Raw genomic sequence first — 22,359 nt, forward strand, 5'->3', positions numbered from 1 at the left:
GACTGTGAGGTCTTGTGATGGCACACACCACAGTCTGAGTTTTGTTCTCGTTTGCATGTTTTGCTTTGTTGTGTCCAGCTGGACCAGCACGCGGGCCAGAGAGACACCTAAGGACCTGTCCCGTGGAACGGCTACCGGAAGGTTCACTCTTTTGTCCCTTTAACCTTTTTCCTTCTTGTATAAGCTAGTTGGGTTGTATAATAAAGCTTAATTGCTAAGAAACAGAGTCAACACTTTTTTTTTTTTTTTTTAGACAGGGTCTCCATGTAGCTTGGGTTGGTGATGATCTCATGTGTAGCATGGCTGTCCCGAAACTTGGTGTCCTGTGCCTCAAAATGCTAGACTTGCAGATGTGTACTTCGGTGGCTGGCTCATATTCTAGTTGATGTTTAATCAATAATAGTTTGCTGTTTTTATTATTATTATTCTGCTTTGTAGAGAGTTATTCTGAGTTGACAAGAGATTTTGTACTGGATTCTATATCCTCAATATAACATTATTCTGTTTGTACCTTGTTCACTTAGCTAATTAGAGAACCCAAGAAGTAAGTTTTGAGCAAGGACATCACCAAGCAAAAGAATAATCTCACAGACAAGCTTTTTAAAGGAGTAAACAAATTTAAAAGTAAGAATACCATTACTTTAAAAAAAAAAAGCGGGTGCATAGAATTGGAAGGGACATTAGACATGTGTTTACTTCCTCCCCTTCTCCAAACTTATTTCAAGATAACAAAGAAGCCATTTAATTAATTAAATTCAAACAGTGCTGGAGTGGGGTGGGGAGGCACATGAGCAGAGGGAAAGATTTTCTACTGTTTGAGAAGACAAGAAGCAGAGGTCAGTGAATAAACCATCATAAGAACAAATAAAACCCGTGAATAGAGCCTCCATCTCTATACAGGCCTCCCTCTCTGCTCAGCAAAGGCAGGTCCATCAGCACGTCTCTTTCCTCCTCCTCACACAGGGAAGAGTGCTCTTGGGCAAGCAGAGGTATACACCCCTGAGGGAGGCCTCTCCACTGCTTAATAAGTCTAGTCCTTCCTTCACAGCCGTGGGCCACATGAATCATATTCCTTCCATAGTCAGTCTTCTCACACCAGCCTAGCCCTGCCGCTCAGACCCAAATCATCTCAAGGTTAAAATAACTTTACCAAGGAAGGAGAAGTTAGGCTTTTCCATGATGTACTTTGGGCTGCCCGTTACCTCAACGTTCACTACAACTATCTGTGAAACCCCCTGAGCAGACTGAACAGACTTCTGACTACTAGACCTGAGGAGAGCCAGGCAGTGGTGGGGGCTCTGGAGGGTGGATCTCTGAGTTCAAGAACAGCCTGGGCTACAGAGGGACTAATGAGTTCCAGGACAGCCAGGGATACATAGAGAAACCCTTTCTTAAAAAACAAAGCCCTAAGGAGTATGAGGCTGGAGAGCTGGCTCAGTGGTTAAGAGTACTTGCTGCTCTTGCAGAAGACCTGGGTTCTGTTCTCAGCACCCACAAAGCAGCTCACAACCATTTATAACTTCAATTTCCAGCCCCTGTATTTTCTTATTTTATATTTTTTATTTATTGATATTTTTTAGTTTTTAGTTTTATGTACATCAGGTCCCCTGGAACTGGAGCTATGGACAGCTGTAAGCTGCTATTTGGGTGCTGGGAATTGAACCCTGGTCCTCTGGGAGAACAGACAGTGCTCTTCACCACTGAGCCATTTCATGTTTTGAGACCGTCTCTCACTGAACCTGAAGTTGATTGGTTTGTCTAGGATAACTGGCCATGAGCTTCACTGCCTGGCCTGTCACCTCACCCCATCGCTGGGGTTATAGGACAGCATCCCCACAGGTGGCTCTTGGATGGACTCCTGGGCCCAGAATCAGGTCCTTGTGCTTGTTCAGCAGACACCTCACCAACAGAACCATCATCTCTCCAGCCCCTAAACGTCTGAAATTTTAAATTTTAGCAAGGATATAGATTACCTAAACACACTTAAGGTTCTGGAAGACTGTTGCTCCTCCATAATTGTTTAATTATTCAAGCATTTACTCATAGCAATATGGACTCGTGGGTATTTATTTGATTCTTGGGGTTGTTATCCCAAATCACTGTTATTTTGCTGCCTAAGATATCCTAACTTTGAACAGGAGCTGATTCAGGTTGTTGCCTAGTTTCCTTTTCTTGACCCCCTGCATCACTATAACAATAGCATGCCCCACCCTCGCTGGGCTTGAGCTGTTGCTGCTCCAGCTGTTTCTTCAGGGAGAGGGCTGTTTAGGACACAGAGACCTGGGCTCTGGGCTCTGGACATGGTCCCTGCTGCTAGCGTCTCAGCAGACAGAGACAGGGACTAGACAAGCAGAGTCAGCCCTCCACAGCCAGGGCTTCTTCTCCTCAGAGCAAGTCACTAAAGCGTGCTTAAATGTTTCTTTTACAAAGAACTGCATCTGTCCTGAGCACGCACAAACTTTTGTCAAGTCACTATTCCCTAAACAATGCATATACATTCACGTACTGTTTACATTGTGAGTCAAATAGTAATCCAGAGATGATTTAAAGTCTATGCCAGACTCTGCTCGGGTTCCATGTAAACATGATCTGTCCTATTCTACACAAGGACTGGAGCATCCATGGACCCTGGTATCTGAGGGGTCTTCCTGGATCCAATCTCCTGAAGAATCAAAGGGCAGCTATGTGTCAATCCACTCTTGACTGGAATCACGGTACTCATTTCAGACACAATTAGTTTCATTGTTATGATTAGCGTTCTATCCTGGGATGGCCAGGATACCTTGGTTATTTTTTAAAAATTTTAAGCAACAAAGTTCTTCAACAAAGATACGGCCAATGAAAAGTCATGTAACCACTGCCAAAATACCATACAGAACCATGCTAATGCCTCAAAAAGTTCCCCGAGCAGCCATCCTCCCCTTTATATCAGTTTCTAAAATGTCCACATTAAACATGTTTGCTGTACCAGTCAGAAAAAGGCGAATAGGTAACTTTTGCAAATACACACACACACACACACACACACACACACACACACACACACACACACACTGAAAAATGTATAAAAGACAAAAAAGAAAGAAAAGAAGGAAGGAAGGAAGAGAAAGAAAGGGGGGGAAAAGCCAAATTACACAAATAGAAGAGTCATTCTCTTCTCTGCATTTTCCTAGATGGCCTTTCAGTCTTACAATGAGTATATTTCACTACACAATGAAATTAATATATTTCACAAAGGCAAAACCACCAGACAGGGTGATAACACACCTGTACTTCAAAGGTAGAGGCAGGAGGATAGCTCCAAGTTTGAGGCCAGCCTAATACATAAGACCTGATTTCATTCCCCAGAAGCCATATAAAATTCTGGATGTGGGGGCTGGAGTAATAACTCAGTGATTAAGAGAACCAGCTACTCATCCAGAGGACCCAGGTTCAATTCTGGGCATCCACATGGTGGCTCACAACCATCTAGAACTCCAGTCTTAAGAGTCTGATGCCCTCTTCTGACCTCAGAAAACACTGTACACATATGTGGCAAGATACACATGCAGGCAAACGCCTAAATACATAAAAATAATTAAATTTAATTTAAACATTCAAAGCCGAGTGTGGTGGTATACTTGGAATCTCAGGACTGGGGAAGAAGACAGGAGGAATGTAGCCAGTTGGTGAGCTTCAGGTTCAATGAGTGATCTAGTCTCAAACATAAGGTGAATTGACTTGGAAGACATTCCACATTGGCCTCCACAAACATGCACACCTATATGCCACTGTGCACATGTGCACACACACACACACATATGCATGTATGTAAATGTATGTGTGTATAAACTTATGTGTACGCATATGTACACACACATATGTACAAACACAAATACACACAATAAAGCATTTCTGCAACAAAAATGACTAAATTTGTGACTGAAAAGCCTGAACCATAACATGAGTAATGACCTATTTCTAAATTTATCTCTAGAACATTATTAAATCGCTCTACTGGTACACTTGCCGAAACATGTATTTATCTCAGGGGAGTTTCTGCATAATGAGCATCAAATCTAAACGTTCCTTACAAAGCCACATATAGAAGAAAGCACGAGCACGCAGTTCTTCTTAGTTTAACTCTGCAATATCTCATAGGTCAGATGTCACCAGCCCCTAGTTAGGACACTGCTTTCCTTACAAAGCAGTCCCTGTCTATCGCAAAGGCCTAAGATTGCTCTCCACGCTGTCATCCGTCACATCTGCTTGTGTCCAAGGAGCGCTCCGTACCTGCTATCAGCTTCTCTGACTCAGGCAGGTGTGTGAACTGCTGTTTGTACTCCTCATTCCTGTCTTTGTAGGTGGAACTCGAGATCTGAAACAGTAAAAAGATGAGACTTCTGTTTACTTACACTTGTGATCGCTTAGAAAGCACATTCAAAGTGAAACTTAAAAATCACATACGTTCTGTCAACACTATGTCCTTATCTGAAAGAAGCACAAACATCTCAAAGGCCATCACTGTGATGGTTCCCTGAATGTGGCACAGGCCATGAAGCTAAGGGCTGTGCTGACAGAGGCGGCGGGGCTGGCGTAGAAAAAGCAGAAAGGCTGTGTTTAGAAGTAAAAGAGAAAACCCTAAAGTCATCTAGGCAGTCTCAGGGTATGGTCCCAACTGGATCAAACCACGTGGCAGATTAGCAAAGGTATCGGCCTTGGATCTAGAAGGAACGGAGACTGTGTGGGCTTACACTGTCTGTGTGCTCCTACCAAACACAGCTGCAGCCATGTGGAGCAGATAGGAGAGAACGAACCTGAGCTACCTCCACATTCCTGCCTAGACACACGACAGATGGGAGGTTCTGTAGAAGCTGGCACAGATAACAAGCGCTTGAACTTTGACATTACCAAATGAACACACAGATCTGTCTGTAGGAGGAAAGGCCTTTCTGGATCTTTGTCTCTGACCAAAGCATTTGGTAACCACTTGTCAATATATAGAGTGACTCCTAGAAAGTCAGCCTTAAAAAGAAAAGAAAACCAGTAATAAACACAGCAGCGATAGCTGTTCCCACATGCCATAGGACAAACCCAGATTTACTCTGGGCAAGTTCTTAGGTAAACAAACAAAATCTACACTGACAATTACTGGGCAAAGAGAAAGCACTCAGAACCCAGAGATGCCAGTGAGGCAGGCGGGTGGGGCAGAGCAAGGCCCCGAGGCTTTATGTACAGTCTTACAAAACTGGCATATGGAAGATGCACGTGGCAAAGAGGAAGGCTGGAATCTCCAGCTGAGGCAAACTCAAGCTGGCTCAGGCCACTGACACAGGTGCAGAGGCGCTCCACAGTATCCAAAAACAATCCATGGTTCATATTAATACTAAACCTCACCCCGGGTGACGAGTTAAGGCAGTAATAGGTCATGGGCCACATGAAGTTCTATGTAGAATTACATGCAACAGACAAATTATGCACAGAAAAGCTAGGAATCCTTTGTAAGATAGCATGCTTATGCCTGCTCCAGCCTGCCTCCTCCTTTGGAAGTTCATATTTCTTAATAAATTCTCTTATTTTGCTAAATATAAATCTAAATACCTGCGGTGAATTCTTGGTAGCAGGACTCAGGAGCCTGGGACCCCACCGGAGATGCTCTCTAACCCTCGGCATCACTAACACACCATTTGAATTATGCAACTGGCAGCAAAAAATATAAACCATGGGAAGCAACAGAAAAGAAAACCCCAACAGGCAACAAAAACAATCCTTAATGGTCCCCAGGCAATGGATTTAAGAGCTTAAGTCATCAAAGAAAGCATCCCCATACCCTGCAATACCCTGCAAAGAGCTAGAGAAAACCATGCTTGACAACTATAAGGACCTATGAGATAGATCAGGGGTTGTCCTAGCTTCAACTGTCAACTTGACAGCTCAGAGCCACCTGAGATGAAAGCTCAGCTGAGGAATTGCCTACATCAGACTGGCCTGTGGGCATGTCTGTGAGGTGGCCCTGTGGTGGATAAGAAAGCCAGCTGTGCACGAGCTGGTGAGCAAGACAGCAGTGTTCTTTCATGGTCTCTGCCTGGAGTTCCTACTTGAATTCCTGACCTGGCTTCCCTTAATGATGTACTGTTACCTGGAACACTAAAAATAAAGCCTTTCCTCCCTAGGCTGTTTTTGCTCATGGTGTTTGTCACAGCAACAGAATAACACACAATGGGGGTGGGGGGAAGGGGCAGGGACGGGGGTGGGGGTGGGGCAGGGGAGGTAAACCTACCTGCTTCCAAGCCTGATGACCTGAGTCCAAGATCCAGGAAGCAAACGATGGAAGGAGAGAACAGACTCCCCACAGGTCATCCTCTGGCCTCCACATACAAGCTCTCTCTCCTCTCTCCCTCTCTCTCTCTCTCTCTCTCTCTCTCACACACACACACACACATACACACGCATACATGTGTATATCTTTACTTTTTTTTTTTTTTTTTTTTTTGCTTTTTTGGTTTTTTTTCAAGACAGGGTCTCTCTGTGTAGTCTTGGCTGTCCTGGACTCACTTTGTAGACCAGGCTGGCCTGGAACTCACAGCGATCTATCTGCCCGAGTGTTGGGATTAAAGGCATGCACCACCACACCCGGCTTTAAATATTTTTAATCAAGATTAAAATAGCCTAGAAATGTTTGACACACACAAATAAATAAATAGAGAGTAAAGGAACAAAAATAACATGAAACACGAGCAATAGACAGTAAAATGTCTACTTGTCAGTCCACCTATATTTTATGCATTAATGTAATCAGACAACATAACAGAGATTAGGATGAAAATGGGAGAAAGCAAAGGTCTGGGATAATCTAAAGGCCATGCTCAAGAACTCAGAAGAGGAAAATACATTTTTTACTTTTTATGAATTTTTTTCAAGACAGAGTTTCTCTGTGTAGCCTTGGCTATCCCAGACTCACTTTGTAGATCAGGCTGGCCTCAAACTCACAGAGATCCACCTGGCTCTGCTTCCTGAGTGCTGGGATTAAAGGCATGCACCACTAAGCCCAGCAGAAAAATACATTTTTAAACTAATATGTATATATATATCATGTGTATATATATACATACATATATGTAATAATGAAAAGAATACATTTTGGTTAAAATGCAAAAACAATACAAATAAATGAGAAAGAGATTCATTATTTTAAAACAACCAACTAAGTAGGCAAACTTTCTACAAGACTGTGAAGAAAAGAAAAGACAGGCTATGAATTAATTATTAATAATGAAACAGAGGATAGCACTGTAGACATTACAGATCTCAAAGGAAATAAGGGAAAATCCACATAGCCCTACACATGTAAGTGTATTGCCTTGGAAGAGCACATTGGCTCCTCAAAATATACCAACTGCTATAACTTGCTCAGTATAAAATAGTTCATTTAAGTTGGCCTACAACCAAGCCAGGCATGGTGGCGCACACCTTTAATCCCAGCACTTGGGAGGCAGAGGCAGGCAGACGGCTGTGAGTTTGAAGCCAGCCTGGTCTACAAAGTGAGTCCAGGACAGCCAAGGCTACATAGAGAAATCCTGTCTCAAAAAACAAACAAAAAGGTTGGCCCACAACCTACAAGGATATTGAAATTACAATTTCAAACTTCCCAAGGCAGAATTGTCCAAGACTAGATGGTTTCATTGGAGAAATCTTGAATGTTTAAAAATTCAATTCCAAGTGAGGTGCCGTGCGTGGCACACGCCTGTAATCCCAGCACTGGGGAGGCAGAGGCAGGTGGATCTCTGTGAGTTTGAGGCCAGCCTGGTCTACAGAACAAGTCCAGGACAGCCAAGGCTACACAGAGAAACCCTGTCTCAGACAACAAACAAACAAAACAATCAAAACACCAAAAAGAAAAAGGACAATCTAAACCAAAATAACAACAACAAAAAACAAAACCAAACCAAACCCTCAATTCCAGTTCTGCACAATCTTTTCCAAATATTAAGTTACAAAAGAGCGAATTTCAATTCCTTGTGTGAAGGAAGTATATTACTCTAATATCAAAACTAGATAAAAATATTACAAAGACATAAAATGATAGAAAAATATCCTCAGGGGTATGGATGCAAAAATCCTTACAATGTGAACAAATTCTCTTCAGCAAAATGAAAGAGAACAACACAGCATGACCAGGGACCCATGGCAGCTTAATAGGCAAAAGCTAAGCAATGAGATCAGCTAAAAAAGAAAAATTACGTCATTTCACTTGATATAGAGCTAATATTTGACATAATTTAATGTCTACATGTAATTAAAACAAATAGCCAAACTACCTCCAAAGCAGGAATATAAAGCAACTTCCTTAACTCAAAAAAGAGCATCTACCAATGGAGTTTTTAGATATTTTAAAGTTTCTCAGTGAAACCAGCAAGCTTGGAGATTTCCTCAGCTGTGTTGGTATGATAGTTTGAATCAGAACCTCAAATTATATATATGCAGCCTGGAGTGGTGCCTCACACCTAAAATCCTGGTACTAGAGGCTGAGGCAGGGGGATCCCCACAAGTTGGAGTCCTGGGATGTTTATGAATTCTAGGTCTGCTTAGGATATAGATAAGATTCCACACATGCACACACACACACACACACACACACACACACACACACACACACACACACACAGAGGCAAGCTAATTTCCAAGACTGGGGATACAGTTTCATGGCACACCATTAGCTTAGTATGTGTGACGACTTGGGTTCATTGTCCAGCACTGAACAAACTCCCTTCCCCCCAGTGCAGTGGTGTCTGAGAGATGGTGACACTCCAGTGTACTGATACTGTTGTCATGGAAGTAGGTTAATTACAAGCCAGTCGACTTCCTACAAAACAAGTGTGGCCTCATTTGCTCTTCCGTCCTACCTGGCCATAGGGTGACACAGAGAAAGTCGGACAGCTACACTGCACCTCACAAACTGCAGACCCTCTGCCTGCAGACCCTCCAGAGCTCTGAACTGAGAGAGGCTTTTCTTTTTCTTTTTCTTTTTTTTTTCTTTTTTGTTTTTTTGTTTGTTTGTTTGTTTTCTTCTTTTTCTAAATTATCTTGTCCATGGTCTCATTATAGCTACAAAAAGTAAACTAACAGATGATTTGTTAGCCGTGTTCATAATGAAAATATTTTTTCTATTTAATTTTTTGTTGTTTTTTAAAGTTAGTTTATTATTCACTTTACATCCCAATCATAGCCCCCTCCCTCCTCCTTCCCTCCTCATCTCCTTTCATATCTCCATTTCCCTACCCACTATGTTCTTTCTCTCTCTCAAAAACCAAACAAAAACCCTAAAAGGAAATCAAATTTAAAAAAAAAAAAAAAAAAAAAAAAAAAACCTCAAGAAAACAAAAAAAAAGAAAAAGAAAAGAAAAAAATAAATAAAATAAGTGCACTGAAAAACATGGAGACCATTTTTTTAAACGGGCCCCCAGACTTTAGCACAACTGACACCATGATGGAAGTACCATTCAGGCCATAAAACTCAGCCCATAGACAGCACCACTTGCCAAAACAAAAACAAAGGCCTGATCCATCTAAGTCCACACTTCTGGAAAAAAATCTCTAACTATACTAACTTTGCTTCTTTTGCTTCTGGAGTTCTATTTCTGGCTAAGTGTTCTTGTTACCTGAAGTATGTCAACCCAGAACATACTTTTTGTGTTTAAAGTTCATCCTTAGAAAGGCTCCTTGCTACACTAGGATTCCAAACACCCAGTGCATCACTGACTGCTTAATAAAGACTCTATCAGCCTAAGTCTGTGACTCGGTAGTCCTCTCCGGTGGATTCCCACAACAGTTTTGTGTGGGTCAACTACTCCTGAGCACGGGGCCTCTCTGGAATGCAGCTGACATACCCAGTGACACTCCAGTGGAGAAAACTGATTTTTCCCTTTCTCAGCCCCTGAAAGATCTTTTTCATGGTAACATGGTCATTCTTAGAGAGGTACAAGTTCAATAAATTAGGAATTTCCCTCCCTCAGTCTTATATTTCTTTGGAAGACCAGATCCACAATTAACACCCAGTGTGCCACTCATGCTTGCCTTGTTGTGGTTTTTGGTTTGGTTTGGTTTTTGATTTTTTTGAGACAGGGTTTATCTGTGTAACAGCCCTGGCTGTCCTGGATTCACTTTGTAAAGCAGGCTGGCCTCAAACTCACAGTGATCCGCCTGCCTCTGCCTCCCATGTGCTGGGATTAAAGGTGTGTGCCACCACGCTCAGCTGCCACTAGTGTTTTTGCCATCAGATTATACTTTTGCAGGGTAGGGAATAAGGCAGGGTTTCTCTGTGTAGCCCCGACTTTCCTGGAACTTACTATGTAGATCTGGCTGGCCTGTTAACTCACAGCCTGCCTCTGCCTCCCAAGTGCTGGGATTGAAGGCGTGAGCCACCACACCCAGCCAAATTGCATTTTTTTTTTTTTAAGATTCACTCCTATTTATGGGAGGCGAGTATGAGTGTGACTTCCCTGAAGCTGGAGTTACAGGTGGTTTCGAACTGTCGCAAGGATGCTGAGAACTGAGCTTAAGAGCCTCTGCAGGAGCAGTGCACACTCCACGCCGAGCGCCTCCAGCCCCAAACTGCACTCTTAGCAAACTGTCCTTAGCAACCCCTACCTTCAAGGGCAACAGGCAGAGCTCTTCCCTTAACCCAAAACAGTGCTCGCTCGACCTTAGAAAACTTCCTCCACTTATCTTTGTGGACACTAGTTTCTCTTTTTTCTCATCATCTACATTTGTCTCTTTTCCTAATTTCTGTTCGTGCAAATCTGAGATTCTAAGCTTCAAAGCCCATATTTTTCTTTTCTGTCATATTTTGCCTTAAATGTTCCCACTTGAGTCTACAGACCTACCCCTAAATCTTCTCCATACTTCAAGTCTCAGAAATTAATTTCAGTGTTAGCCTCTCCCAAGATTTGAGCCATGCATCCCATCATTTATTGGATCTTTCTACTCAAGTGATAACTGCGCATCCCTAGCACCACCATGTTCTCTGCCCTTGCTCACTCTCCACGTCCATCTCCTAAAACTCCCTAAACGCCTAGAGGGTGGCTCTGTGTCCCTTTGTCTGAAGCTGCTCTCTTTCACGATGCTCATGGATGCACCCAGTGTTCCCTTACACCTGCAGCTGTTTACTTTCACACTCTCTCAGTGATGACATAGATGTGTGTGTGTGTATATATGTGTGTGTGTATGTGTGTGTGCGTGTGTGTGTGTGTATATATGTGTGTGTATATATGTGTGTGTGTATATATATGTGTGTGTGTATGTGTGCGTGCGTGTGTGTGTATATACGTGTGTGTGTATATGTGTATGTATACATGTGTGTGTATATGTGTGTGTGTATATATGTGTGTGTGTATATGTGTGTGTGCGTGTGTGTGTATATATGTGTGTGTGTATATGTGTATGTATACATGTGTGTGTATATGTGTGTGTGTATATGTGTGTGTATGTGTGTGTGTATATATGTGTGTGTATATATGTGTGTGTATATATGTGTGTGTGTATATATGTGTGTGTGTATATGTGTGTGTATGTGTGTGTATGTGTGTGTATGTGTGTGTGTATATGTGTGTGTGTACATATGTGTGTGTGTATATGTGTGTGTATGTGTGTGTATGTATGTGTGTGTGTATATATGTGTGTGTATATGTGTGTGTGTATATATGTGTGTGTGTATATGTGTGTGTGTGTATGTGTGTGTATGTGTGTGTATGTATGTGTGTGTGTGTGTGTGTGTCTGTATTTCTACTTCTCTTTCTTCAGCGTCAACTGTCCACTGCACCATTTAGTCAGTGCTTCAATGAACATGTATTTTCCATTTAGCCCTTGTATGTCCTGCTTTTCAAATTTGCCTGGCATTTGAAAATTTATTACCCATTTATATTTTTTTATCTAATTTGGTTAAGTCCTTATTTTAGGTTCATTTTTGTTTGTTTTGAGGTTTGTTTTTATTTGTTTTGTTTTGTTTTGTTGCAGGTCTGGGTAGCAAATCTGAGGCCTAGCACATGTAAGGCAGTGCTCTCCTGGAGCTACATAGCTGTAGTCTATAAGTTTTGGAACCCTGGTATGCCAATTGTCAAATTTTCTTCTCCTCACTAATAGAGTATTATATTCAACCCTCAAACTCCCTCCCTCCCCCACCTAAGCCCGTTTTAGCTAGACAAGTTTCTTCGTCTTCGGTTTAAAAATGTAGGTGGTTTTCTTTACTTGCCAACATTTCATAGAACTCTTCAAGAGTCATGGCTTTATGAAGCGTTCTCCATCCTAACCCGTGTGAGTTAACGGCACCATCTCCTATCCCACGGCAGGGCTGCCTTGGCATTAGCTCACATATCTATAACTGCAGTAATCACTTGATTCCTCCCTGTAGCCCTTAAGTACTTCCTGTGTTATTTCGTAACCCCAGATTAAGCATTATCAACATGTCTGTCACAGGCCTGGGAAAGGGCTCGGAGGGGAAGCCCACTGTTGCAGCAATAGCACTTTCAGACCCCCAGCATGTGTAGATAAGAAGCCAGGTACAACAGCACACATGTGGAACCCCAACTTTACAGGGGGTAGGGGGTAAGGGAAGAGAACGGCAGGTCCTGGGGTAGTCTAACAAAAACAGTGAGCTTCCTGTGTCAAAAAATAGTGCAAAGGGTCAGAAGGTGGTGGGGTAAAGGCACTTGCCTGAGTCTAATGACGGAGTTTGATCCTCAGGTCCACGCAGAGCAGATCCACACAAGTTTATCCTTTAAGCACACACCCCATTGCACACAGGCCCACACCTGTACATGTGCATGCATAACAAAATAAATAAAATAAATCTAGGCTAGAAAGATGACTCAGCTGTTAAGAGCTCTGGCAGGGCCAGGCGTGGTGGCGCATGCCTTTAATCCCAGCACTCAGGAGGCAGAGGCAGACCGATCGCTATGAGTTCAAGGCCAGCCTGGTCTGTAAAGTGAGCCTAAGACAGCCAAGGCTACACAGAGAAGGCCTGTCTCGAAAGACCAAAAAATAATAAATAAATACATCTCAAAAATGTAATTCGAATAGAAAAACGTATACTAAGACAGAAAACAACCTAGGAAGCTACCCAACATCAACCTCTGGCCTTCACACCTGTATACCCAGGTGTGTGCCCCCATACACATATCCCTATACCAAAAACACACATGCATGCGTGCATACACAGAGAGTTTACAACATTGTACTCAGTATTTCTAGATAGTTTTATTTAAATGTTCATTTAAGTTAAACAGTCCCTCCTCCTACTGCCAGAAATATTAACTCTTTAAGAGTTAAATCTAAAAAATGTTAGAAGATACCCCAATTTATAAAATAGTGCATAATATATATATATACATAACTAAATATTTTCAAACCTAATTAAAATTTAAAATGAATCTGAGAAACAACTTTATTCTTTTTTTTTTTTTTTTAATCATCGTAGTAAAACGCAGCATAGACTCTATAGGTCTAAATAAATATGAGCTGCCCTTGCCCTGGAAGACAACAGGGCTCAAGGCAGCATTCCTCCAAGCCTGCCCAAGTACACACTCAGTGGCCTCTTGTGACAAAGTGTATAGGACACAATTAATTAGTCCTACATACGCCTATACATCAGGCCTGCAGCAAGTTTTATCCCTGCTTTTAAGCAGAAAAGCTTAGCTATGACTAAAGTGAACAAGTGAACATGGCCACAACTCTGAGACAAAGCACAGAACTAAGATTTCTGGTTCCTTGGATGATTAGGAATACAACTGGTTGGTTTAAAATTTTCTCTATGCTAATTACTATTTAAGTATAGTGTTTCAAAATGTATATGTTTTATAGAAAACATTTTCCCTTTACTTTCTAAATCAAATATCTAAAATTTATATCACCTCTATGTAAATTAACCAAAGTTTTAAAAAATTACAATGATTTGAAAAAATATAGACTTTAATTTCAGATACAAATTTCAGAAAACTATAATTTGTTCACTTTTAAAATAAAATTGCCAATTAAACCAGCTACTAAGGAAATCAGTTTACATAGCTGAGAAACATTTTCAAAGAGGAACTTAATGAAATAGCAAAGTAAGAAAGCATGGTCAATGATCAACACCTTATTCAAAGAACTATTGCACCTAGCAATCCAGTTAAGTTATGTCATGTTCTAAACACACACAACACAAAATCCCAGAGGCCCATGCCTACTCCCACTAATAGCTAACTGCACATCACTAAGAGAGCCAACTAAACAAACAGACCTGTTGCAGAGACTTCTGCTTGTCCTCTGGGATTTTAATCCACATAGGATATATCATCATTTTAGTTGGTAAGAAAAAAATAAAGCGATTTTTCCCCTTTTGCCATGTACTTATTACTAACAGGTAAAAGACAAAAAGCATAAATATTTGCCATTAACTTTATTTTCAATTTCATCTGTTATCACTTTTGGTTTTATGAGGTATAAAAGTCAACAATGAAGTAATTCCTCAGATTCTAAGATTAAACACTGCAACTTGTAAAAGCAAATAAATACATAGACGAGTCCTAGCTTTGATAAGAAGAGTTAGGTAGGAAAACTGAAGCTGTGGCTCTCACTGCCACCAACTATGGAGACTTGCTCATAATGATACCTTGCATTGAAGCACTCTTACAAGAAGACAGACAAAAACAGCCCACCATTTAACCACATGCCCTTCCTGACCCCAGGCACACCAGTGTTATCAGGCTGTGTCTTAGTCTCTGTTTTACAGGCGATGCAACTGAGGTCAGGTGGGCTGTCCAACATCCTGGATCTCCATACAGTAAAGCCACCAGGGGCGGAGCAGACACTATTTTATTCCCAATGTTTTATTTGCAATCTAATTCACTCCATTGCATCACACTGCCCTCTAAGTTCACTACTGTAAAACAGCTGCCCAGGTGAATTATTCTGCATTACCAGTTTTCTGTAGCTCTTGAAACATCAAGATGTGGAGTTCAGTGGTAGACCACGGACCTAACATGCCCTAGGGCTTGGGTCATACTTCCATCACTAAAAAAATTTTAGATAAATAAAACAAACTTCTTAGAGTTGTAGTTTTAAAGAGACTGGGTTTCTTGAGTCTGAAATGTCCCTGACATTCTTGATTTTGGTTAAGTACCAGGTCTCTTGTCTCATGAGGACACACCTGATATGTTACCAGGACTTCCTGGTGTTGAGTTTGAATTCTGTGAACTCTGCCTTCTGATTGTAGTGTACCGATTCTGACCTTACCTCCAGAGGAATGAAGAAAAGAAAAAACAACAGTGGATTCCATGGTAGAAACAGATGGAGTGGCTGGAAATAAATTTTCTTCTAGACTTCCTAAACATCATTTCTCTTGGTTAGGGTGCAGTTGTGTGCTGCATAATGAGTTTCCTCAACAGTGGGCTATTTAAAATAATAAAAATGTAGACTATCTACACTGTAGTGGCTCCGGGAGATTATAGGAAGCTAAAAATTCCTATCACCTGGTCATGCGGAATGTCACAGCTCGACACATTGCTCACTTATTTGTGACTTCCTGATGCCAGTCGTATGCAGGTATAAGACGCACATCTATGGATGATGCGTCATAGTTATCAGGATAAAGGCACTACATCATGTGGGTCTGTGTTAGCGTACTTTAGGCTGGCCACACAGTGATGCAACCAGTCAGCCATGCCTTCCTCTACACACACTGTGGGCCTTTGAGTTGGGCAGCCCAGGTGGCTGTGCTGCATGCTCCCCATGTATCCTTATTAAGCAGTTTCTGCATTGTCAGTGGTCAGCTTAATCGAGCTGATTAAAATAGGGCAAAAGCCTATTGAAGAAACTCCAGGTGATGCAAAGAATTATCATACCCGGAGCTGTGTCAACCCACACGCTGGTTGATCTGTGCAGAATCTTTATTGTTTGTTTCTCTGTTTGGAATGCTGTGGTGTTTGGCTAAGTTCCTCAGGAAAAGTCTCTAGAATTCTCAAGAAAGTATTCTGATCTTTAAGTCCATCCCATGTGAATTTATTAAAAAATTCCTAAAACTGTGTGCAGTTATCTTAGGGACCTAGACTGAGGCAATGAACCTTTGATACTTTCAACCTGTATTTTTCAAACTTTAAAACACGTAACTCATCTGGACATCTTGTAAAAATAAAGATCTTAATCCAGTAATTGGGCCCAAGATGTCGTATTTTATTCAGATAGTAATGGAGCGGGTTCTGCTGCCCCTCCGACACCCTCAGAGTCCTAGCGCACATGCACGCTCCCCTTTGTTTCTAAACTCTTATTCCGTTGCCCTCGTCTCCTGTTACTCTCTTTCTTGCTTTAAGTCACCCAAGAGTACCCACAGCTGCTCAGCTCTGCAGTTAGCCCTCGGAGCTACGAAGGTTCCCCAGCGCTTAACTTAAGCTATAAAAACAAGGCTTAGACTGACATTTCACAGTGAGAAACCTTGCAACACTTAACCATAAATGGAATGTCTCCATCAAATCTTCCCCCCTCAGAGGTCAGGGAACCCCAGGGGAAGAAGAGGCAGAAAGAATGTAAGACCCAGAGGGAATGTAGGACCATTAAGAAAACAAGGCCTTCTAAATTAACACGAGCAAAGCCTGTATGAACTCACAGAGTCTGGAGCAGATGGACACGGTCTGCACCAGGTTTTCTATTATGGCTTCCAGTTTAGTGTTTTTATGTGACTTCCGAGTATGTGAACAAGTAACTCTCTGATTTTTGTGCTTTCTCGTGGGCTCTTTTCCTTCTGATGATGTGTCATGTCCAACTTCAATGTGATAGTTTTTGTTTCATCTTATTGATTGTTATATTTTATTATTATCCCTTAGAAGCCTGTTCTTTTCTAATGAGAGACAGAAAGAAGGTTGATTATGATGGGAGGGGAGGTGGGGAGGAACTGGGAGGAGTGGGAGGGGCAACCATAATCAGGCTGTATTATGTGAGGGGGAAATCTGTTTTCATTAAAAGGGAGGAAAAAAAAAAAGAAATAACATAAAGAAAGAAAGAAAAGGCTCAGGAGTCCAAGGCTAGCCCTAGCTGCCTAGCAAATAGGAGGCCATGCTACCTCTTCTCAAAAAAGTTTCTAAATGACATAAAGATTTTATAAGTGACCAAGAATGATATAGTTGACATAAATGGCATGATTTTTGTTTCTATTATCTTAATACGTTTCTTAGCCATTACATATTTTCCTTACACTATGGCTAGGCAGACATTAAAAACAACCTTATGGTGTTAGTTGGAAGTAAAGGCTTGCTAGCTGTGCAATGAGTTGGTAACAGCCATGCACTGACTTGCTAATTACAGAGAGGATGACAGCCTGTGTACTAATAACCTGTTAATGCCATGTCCTTTTTTAGTCTACACTCAATGATACAGAGCACCCAGGAAATCAGGTTTGCCCTACTTCTAGCTGTAAGGCATTATGTTTCTATACCAAATCAAAAACCAAAATCCTCATAGGAACTGGTAGCTTTAGCAAGAGCCCATTAAAATAACAAATGTTAGCATTCACACGGTGACAGACATGTTCCTCTGTAGCACTCTACAATCTCAATGTGCCTACTGGGAAGTCGCAGGCTCTTTTTATGTGGGGAAACTGGAAGGATAACAGAGTTACACTTAAAATGGATCAGAAGCTCCTAACTTAAAAACCCATCTTCTAACCATTTCATACTGCAGAGCACGTATTGTTATGCCGCGCTTGCCACAGGAACTGATTCCTTAAATGAGAATTACATAAAATAGCTTGTTTCTCAGTAAGACTTAAAACCATAGTTTATGCAATGTTAGCTTCTTGCCAATACGGCTGATAACACTGAAGCACAATCCAATTGTGCGGCAGTATTTTCATGGGAAAACTGAAACGGACCGTTGCACACCATCAACCAGGCAACAGCGCCTTCTAATGGCCACACGAAAAATAATGAGAAATGTCACTGGGTCTCTGAAGTCACAACATCTACAAAGCAAATCACAAAGGATTACATAAACTGTTGTAGACTTAAAGAGAATTTGTATTTAGGATTAAAAGATACTACCCAAAAGCTCCAGTCACCGCTCCAGTTATGTGCGCTCGGTCCCTGTTTTTTGGCTGATACTATATTATTCTCATCCACAGCAGGGTTAGAATTTTCCTCGGCCTCTTCCTGAAGCTCCGTAGTAAAGCTTGAGTCCCCTCCATTTACTACCTGCAAATAAACGCCAACAACTTTTATTAACTGACAACTGACATTTAAGAGAAAAATGTGCTCCAAATATATAAATTACTTTAAAAATATTTTGAAGCTTTCTCTTTGAAAACATTTTAAAGTGTGTGTGTGTGTGTGTGTGTGTGTGTGTGTGTGTGTGTGTGTGTGTGTGTGTGTGTGTGTGCGCGCGCGCGCGCGCACATGCACTTGCATGCTTGGGCTTTGGGGGATGTGTACCATAGGTGCAAGTGGAGGTCAGAGGACAACTTTCATGAGTCAGTTCTCTCCTTCCATCATGTGCGTGCGTTCTGAGGATCAAACTCACATGCTTAGGCCTAGGGGTGGACCTCTACCCACTAAACCCTCCTGCCTGTCCAGTAAAGTAATTTCTCAAGGAAAAAATGTAAACACTTAGAAGATGGAAATTAGGGCCAGGGAGATGTCTTGGTTGGCCAAGTGCTTCCTGAACAAGAACGAGGACCCAGGCTTAGTGCCCCTTCCCCCACCCCAGCACCCACATGTAAGTTAGGCATGTGCCTGGTGTTGGGCGGACAGTGCAACAGGTGGACCCTGGGGGCTCAGCGGGAAGGAAATCTTGTTGAATTGGTCGGCTGTAGGTCCAATAAGAGAGTTTTATCAAAATGTAAGGTGGGGAGTGATTCCTCAATCACGCTGACCCTTACACATATGCATCCACCACAAACACATGTGTGCACACCAAGGACAAGAACTAACGTTTTGCTCTCTACCATTCACCATTTATACATGTGACAAATGTCCTTCGGCCACTGCCATTGGCTAGGTAGCTTAGCTGGTACTAGAAATACAAAAATAAGAACAACAAAGTTCTCAGCCTCCAGAGGTCCATGGTCTGCTATTTAACACTAATTTTAAATTGTTGAACAATGACTGAACAATTTAAAATACAATGTAATGGGAGTCTGAGGACTTTGGAGAAACATCCGTAATGGCCAGTGGGATCTAACGTTAGGAATACACTACAGCCCAGCAACTTAATATGCACGTGAAACCAAGGATGTCCTTAATGACAATAAAGCAGAAACCTCATTGCCTGTTCATAGATTAGTGAAGGAGCTCTGGTTTATATATAAAATTTTTTGATGTTAAAATTAATAACTCCTGTGTGTCAAGCAATCCTGAGGCTCCAGTGTGGAGGACTCAGGGAAATGATCTGTGATTTGTGAAGGAAATGTGACCATTGGAGGTTGTGAGTGGAAGAGCTGTAATTAGAGGGAAGGTGGGGAAGAAGACGGGCAGCAGGCGGTATAAGAGCTTGTGACTCCAATTAGGATGCAGAGGCAGGCAGATTGCTGTGAGTTCGAGGCCAGCCTGGTCTACAAAATGAGTCCAGGACAGCAAAGACTACACAGAGAAACCCTGTCTAGAAAAAAATAAAAGAAAAAAAAGATCATGACTCCCAGGCCCAGTGAACATCAGTGTTGCCTGCTGTTGCGTTTGCCCCTGCTATAGCAAGACCATGGGGTTACAGGGGAAAGCACACAGGGCACACAGTGAGTCAAAGGAGTGAGGGGACTCAATCTAAGCTTGGGTATTCAAACCTTGTGAAGTAACCATGGAAGGCCTGAACCCTGATGATACTTGTTTGTGGCTCTCTAGAGAAAAAGATTCACCAACCATGACAGAGTGAAGACAGCATTCTTCACCTGAAATATCTCTACTACAATGACAAAGGATGGTCAAACTTGGGTAGAGGAGGAAGAAATAAACAAAAGTCCATAGCTTGACCTAGTTAGAAGCTACAATGTTTATTAAAATAACTTTTATATGATTCCTTCTCCTCTTTTTTTTTTTTTTTTTTTTTTTTTTAAACAGGGCTTTTCTGTGTAGCCTTGGCTGTCCTGGACTCACTTTGTAGATCAGGCTGGCTTTGAACTCACAGCAATTCACCTGCCTCTGCCTCCCGAGTGCTTGGATTAAAGGTATGCGCCATCACACCCGGCTCCGTTTCTCCAATTTTTAAATGCTTGCCTGTTTAATGTATATGGCACTTTGTCTACATGTGTGTCTGTGTACTATGCATGCCTGGTACCCTCAGATGTCCTGGAACTGGGTTGCAGATACTTGTGAGTTACCATATGGGCACTGGGAATTGAACCCTGGTCCTTTGTGAGAGCAACAAGTGATCTTAACCACCAAGCAATCTCTGTGGCTCTGCCATTAAGATAGAAACAAACAAAGTTGACTTTTGTGTCTCCATTACATAGGTGCTGAACTAACTTCAACACTTACGAAACCACACCCACTAACAAGTCTTCATGGCTTTAGTCAGTGTCAACTAGGTACCACTCAGGATCTTTGGGGAGTTACTCAACACAAACAACAAAGATTATTGGACATGCTTCACTTGGGCTTTGACCATCAAAATCACTGCCCTGAGTTGTGGCTAGTTCAGCAGGTAAGAACACTTCATCACTAAGCCTAAAGACTTCAGCTTAGGGCTGGAGAGATGGCTCAGGGGTTAAGAGCGCTGGCTGCTCTTCCTGAGGTCCTGAGTTCAATTCTCAGCAACCACATGGTGGCTCACAACCATCTACAATGAGACAGTGCCCTCTTCTGGCATGCAGGCATACATGCAAGCAGAATACTGTATAAATGATAAATAAAAATTTAACAAAGACTTCAGCTTAATACATAGAACCCGTGAAGTGGAAGGAGAGAAGCAACTGGACCAGTTGTCCTCTCATGTCTATCCATGCAACATGGCAAGAGCATGCGCACACACTCACATGCACACGAATGAATGAGAAGTAAATAAATACATAAATAGTGCCTGATTTAAATTCTTCCTGGTTACCCATGCCCATGAAATGTTACTGCCTGTATTTCAGGTGGGGCTCCTAAAGTGCCCAGAGGCTTGTCTCTTTGGTATTCTAGATTCTACCAAGTTGACATGGCACCATCAAATACAGACTTTACAGGCGAGGTCTCAACTTAGCCAAATCTAGGCTTTGTGGCACAATTACTGTAAGAGGACGTGGCCTCCCCCACCCCTCGTGCCCACCCCCGACCTCACTGCTTAAGCAGAGGCCACAGTACTGGCAAAGGGGCATTCCTCTCTGAGGCTTTCTTCTGCCTTTTGGAGAAGCGACTAGGGTCCACCTGAGCGAGCAGCAGCAGCAGGCATTTGGACACTTTCTGAACAGCATCTAGCAACACTGGCGTTAGAGCTCTCTGGAGGACTACTGCTTTCTCCCTTAACCAGATGGCCTGGTAAAGGACAGACCCTAAGGGTTTGCACAACTGGCTGGATCTTCAGAAAGTCCTCTTAACACTAGCATGGAGATGCCCTGGCTAACGAATGGCTGCATCCGTACATTTTACATATCTTGGATCATAGCCTGACTGTTGCCCCTCTGGAGTGAACAGTTTCACTGAAACCTGAAATATAAGGTAAGCTCACACGTATGTCTGTATATACTAACTCTCTAAGACCAGGCCTCACCAGACACTCCTGATCCTCATCAGAGTTCTAAATATAACCATAGTACCCAAGGCTTTGTTTAGCCATATACAACTCTGAGCTCTTGAGGAAGGTTTTCAATGTAACTTTAACTTTGTTCACTGGTTTCTGGTTTCAGGTCTCAGAGGGAACACAGCACCCTTCTTAAGTTAAAATCCAATTAAACAGTACTGGGAGGCTAGCGCAGTAGGGAAAGTGTTTGCCATCAAGCATAAGGACATGAATTCACCCTAGACTTTCCTCCCCCCCCCCCTCCCCCCCCCCACCTACACACACACACACACACACACACACACACACACACACACACACACACACACAGGTCCAGCACGGTGCCGTGTTTGTTACCCCAGCTTTGGGGTAGTGGTGACAAGCAGATCTCTGGGCTCCTTTGGCCCCCTGACCAGCCAGGCTAGCGACTCTTCACCTTGCTGTGGGAAGGCCGAGCCTGCCCTCCCCGAGAGACCTCAATTACATCAGTAACAGACCCATCGTTTCACACCCTTAAGGTATGAGCGTGGCATCATTGGTTCTGTAGAAGCTGTGTGAAACTGAAAAGGTCACTGTCACCTTAAATGCCACAAAAGGGACAAAATCCCCCACCCACCCCCCAGTTACTTGGCTAACAGGTTCACTGTTTTACTATGAAGAACCTCACCTGACAGT

At 42.4% G+C, this 22,359-nt stretch overlaps 1 protein-coding gene across 1 annotated transcript in view; it reads right to left on the reverse strand.

The window, feature by feature from the left end:
• The window catches only part of Gramd1c (GRAM domain containing 1C), a 69,434-nt gene extending 47,249 nt beyond the window's left edge, over positions 1 to 22,185 (reverse strand). Inside the window, exons 1-4 of the mRNA XM_051150554.1 lie at positions 22,182 to 22,185; positions 21,270 to 21,457; positions 18,042 to 18,191; positions 4,273 to 4,357 (exon numbers count right to left, since the gene is read on the reverse strand). Coding sequence (XP_051006511.1) covers positions 4,273 to 4,357; positions 18,042 to 18,191; positions 21,270 to 21,457; positions 22,182 to 22,185 — 427 coding nt within the window. The remainder of the gene's footprint in view (positions 1 to 4,272; positions 4,358 to 18,041; positions 18,192 to 21,269; positions 21,458 to 22,181) is intronic.
• Between the last annotated feature and the right edge of the window lie 174 nt (positions 22,186 to 22,359).

Source organism: Acomys russatus, chromosome 8 (assembly GCF_903995435.1).
Source record: "Acomys russatus chromosome 8, mAcoRus1.1, whole genome shotgun sequence".
In the NCBI taxonomy this organism is placed as follows: Eukaryota; Metazoa; Chordata; class Mammalia; order Rodentia; family Muridae; genus Acomys; species Acomys russatus.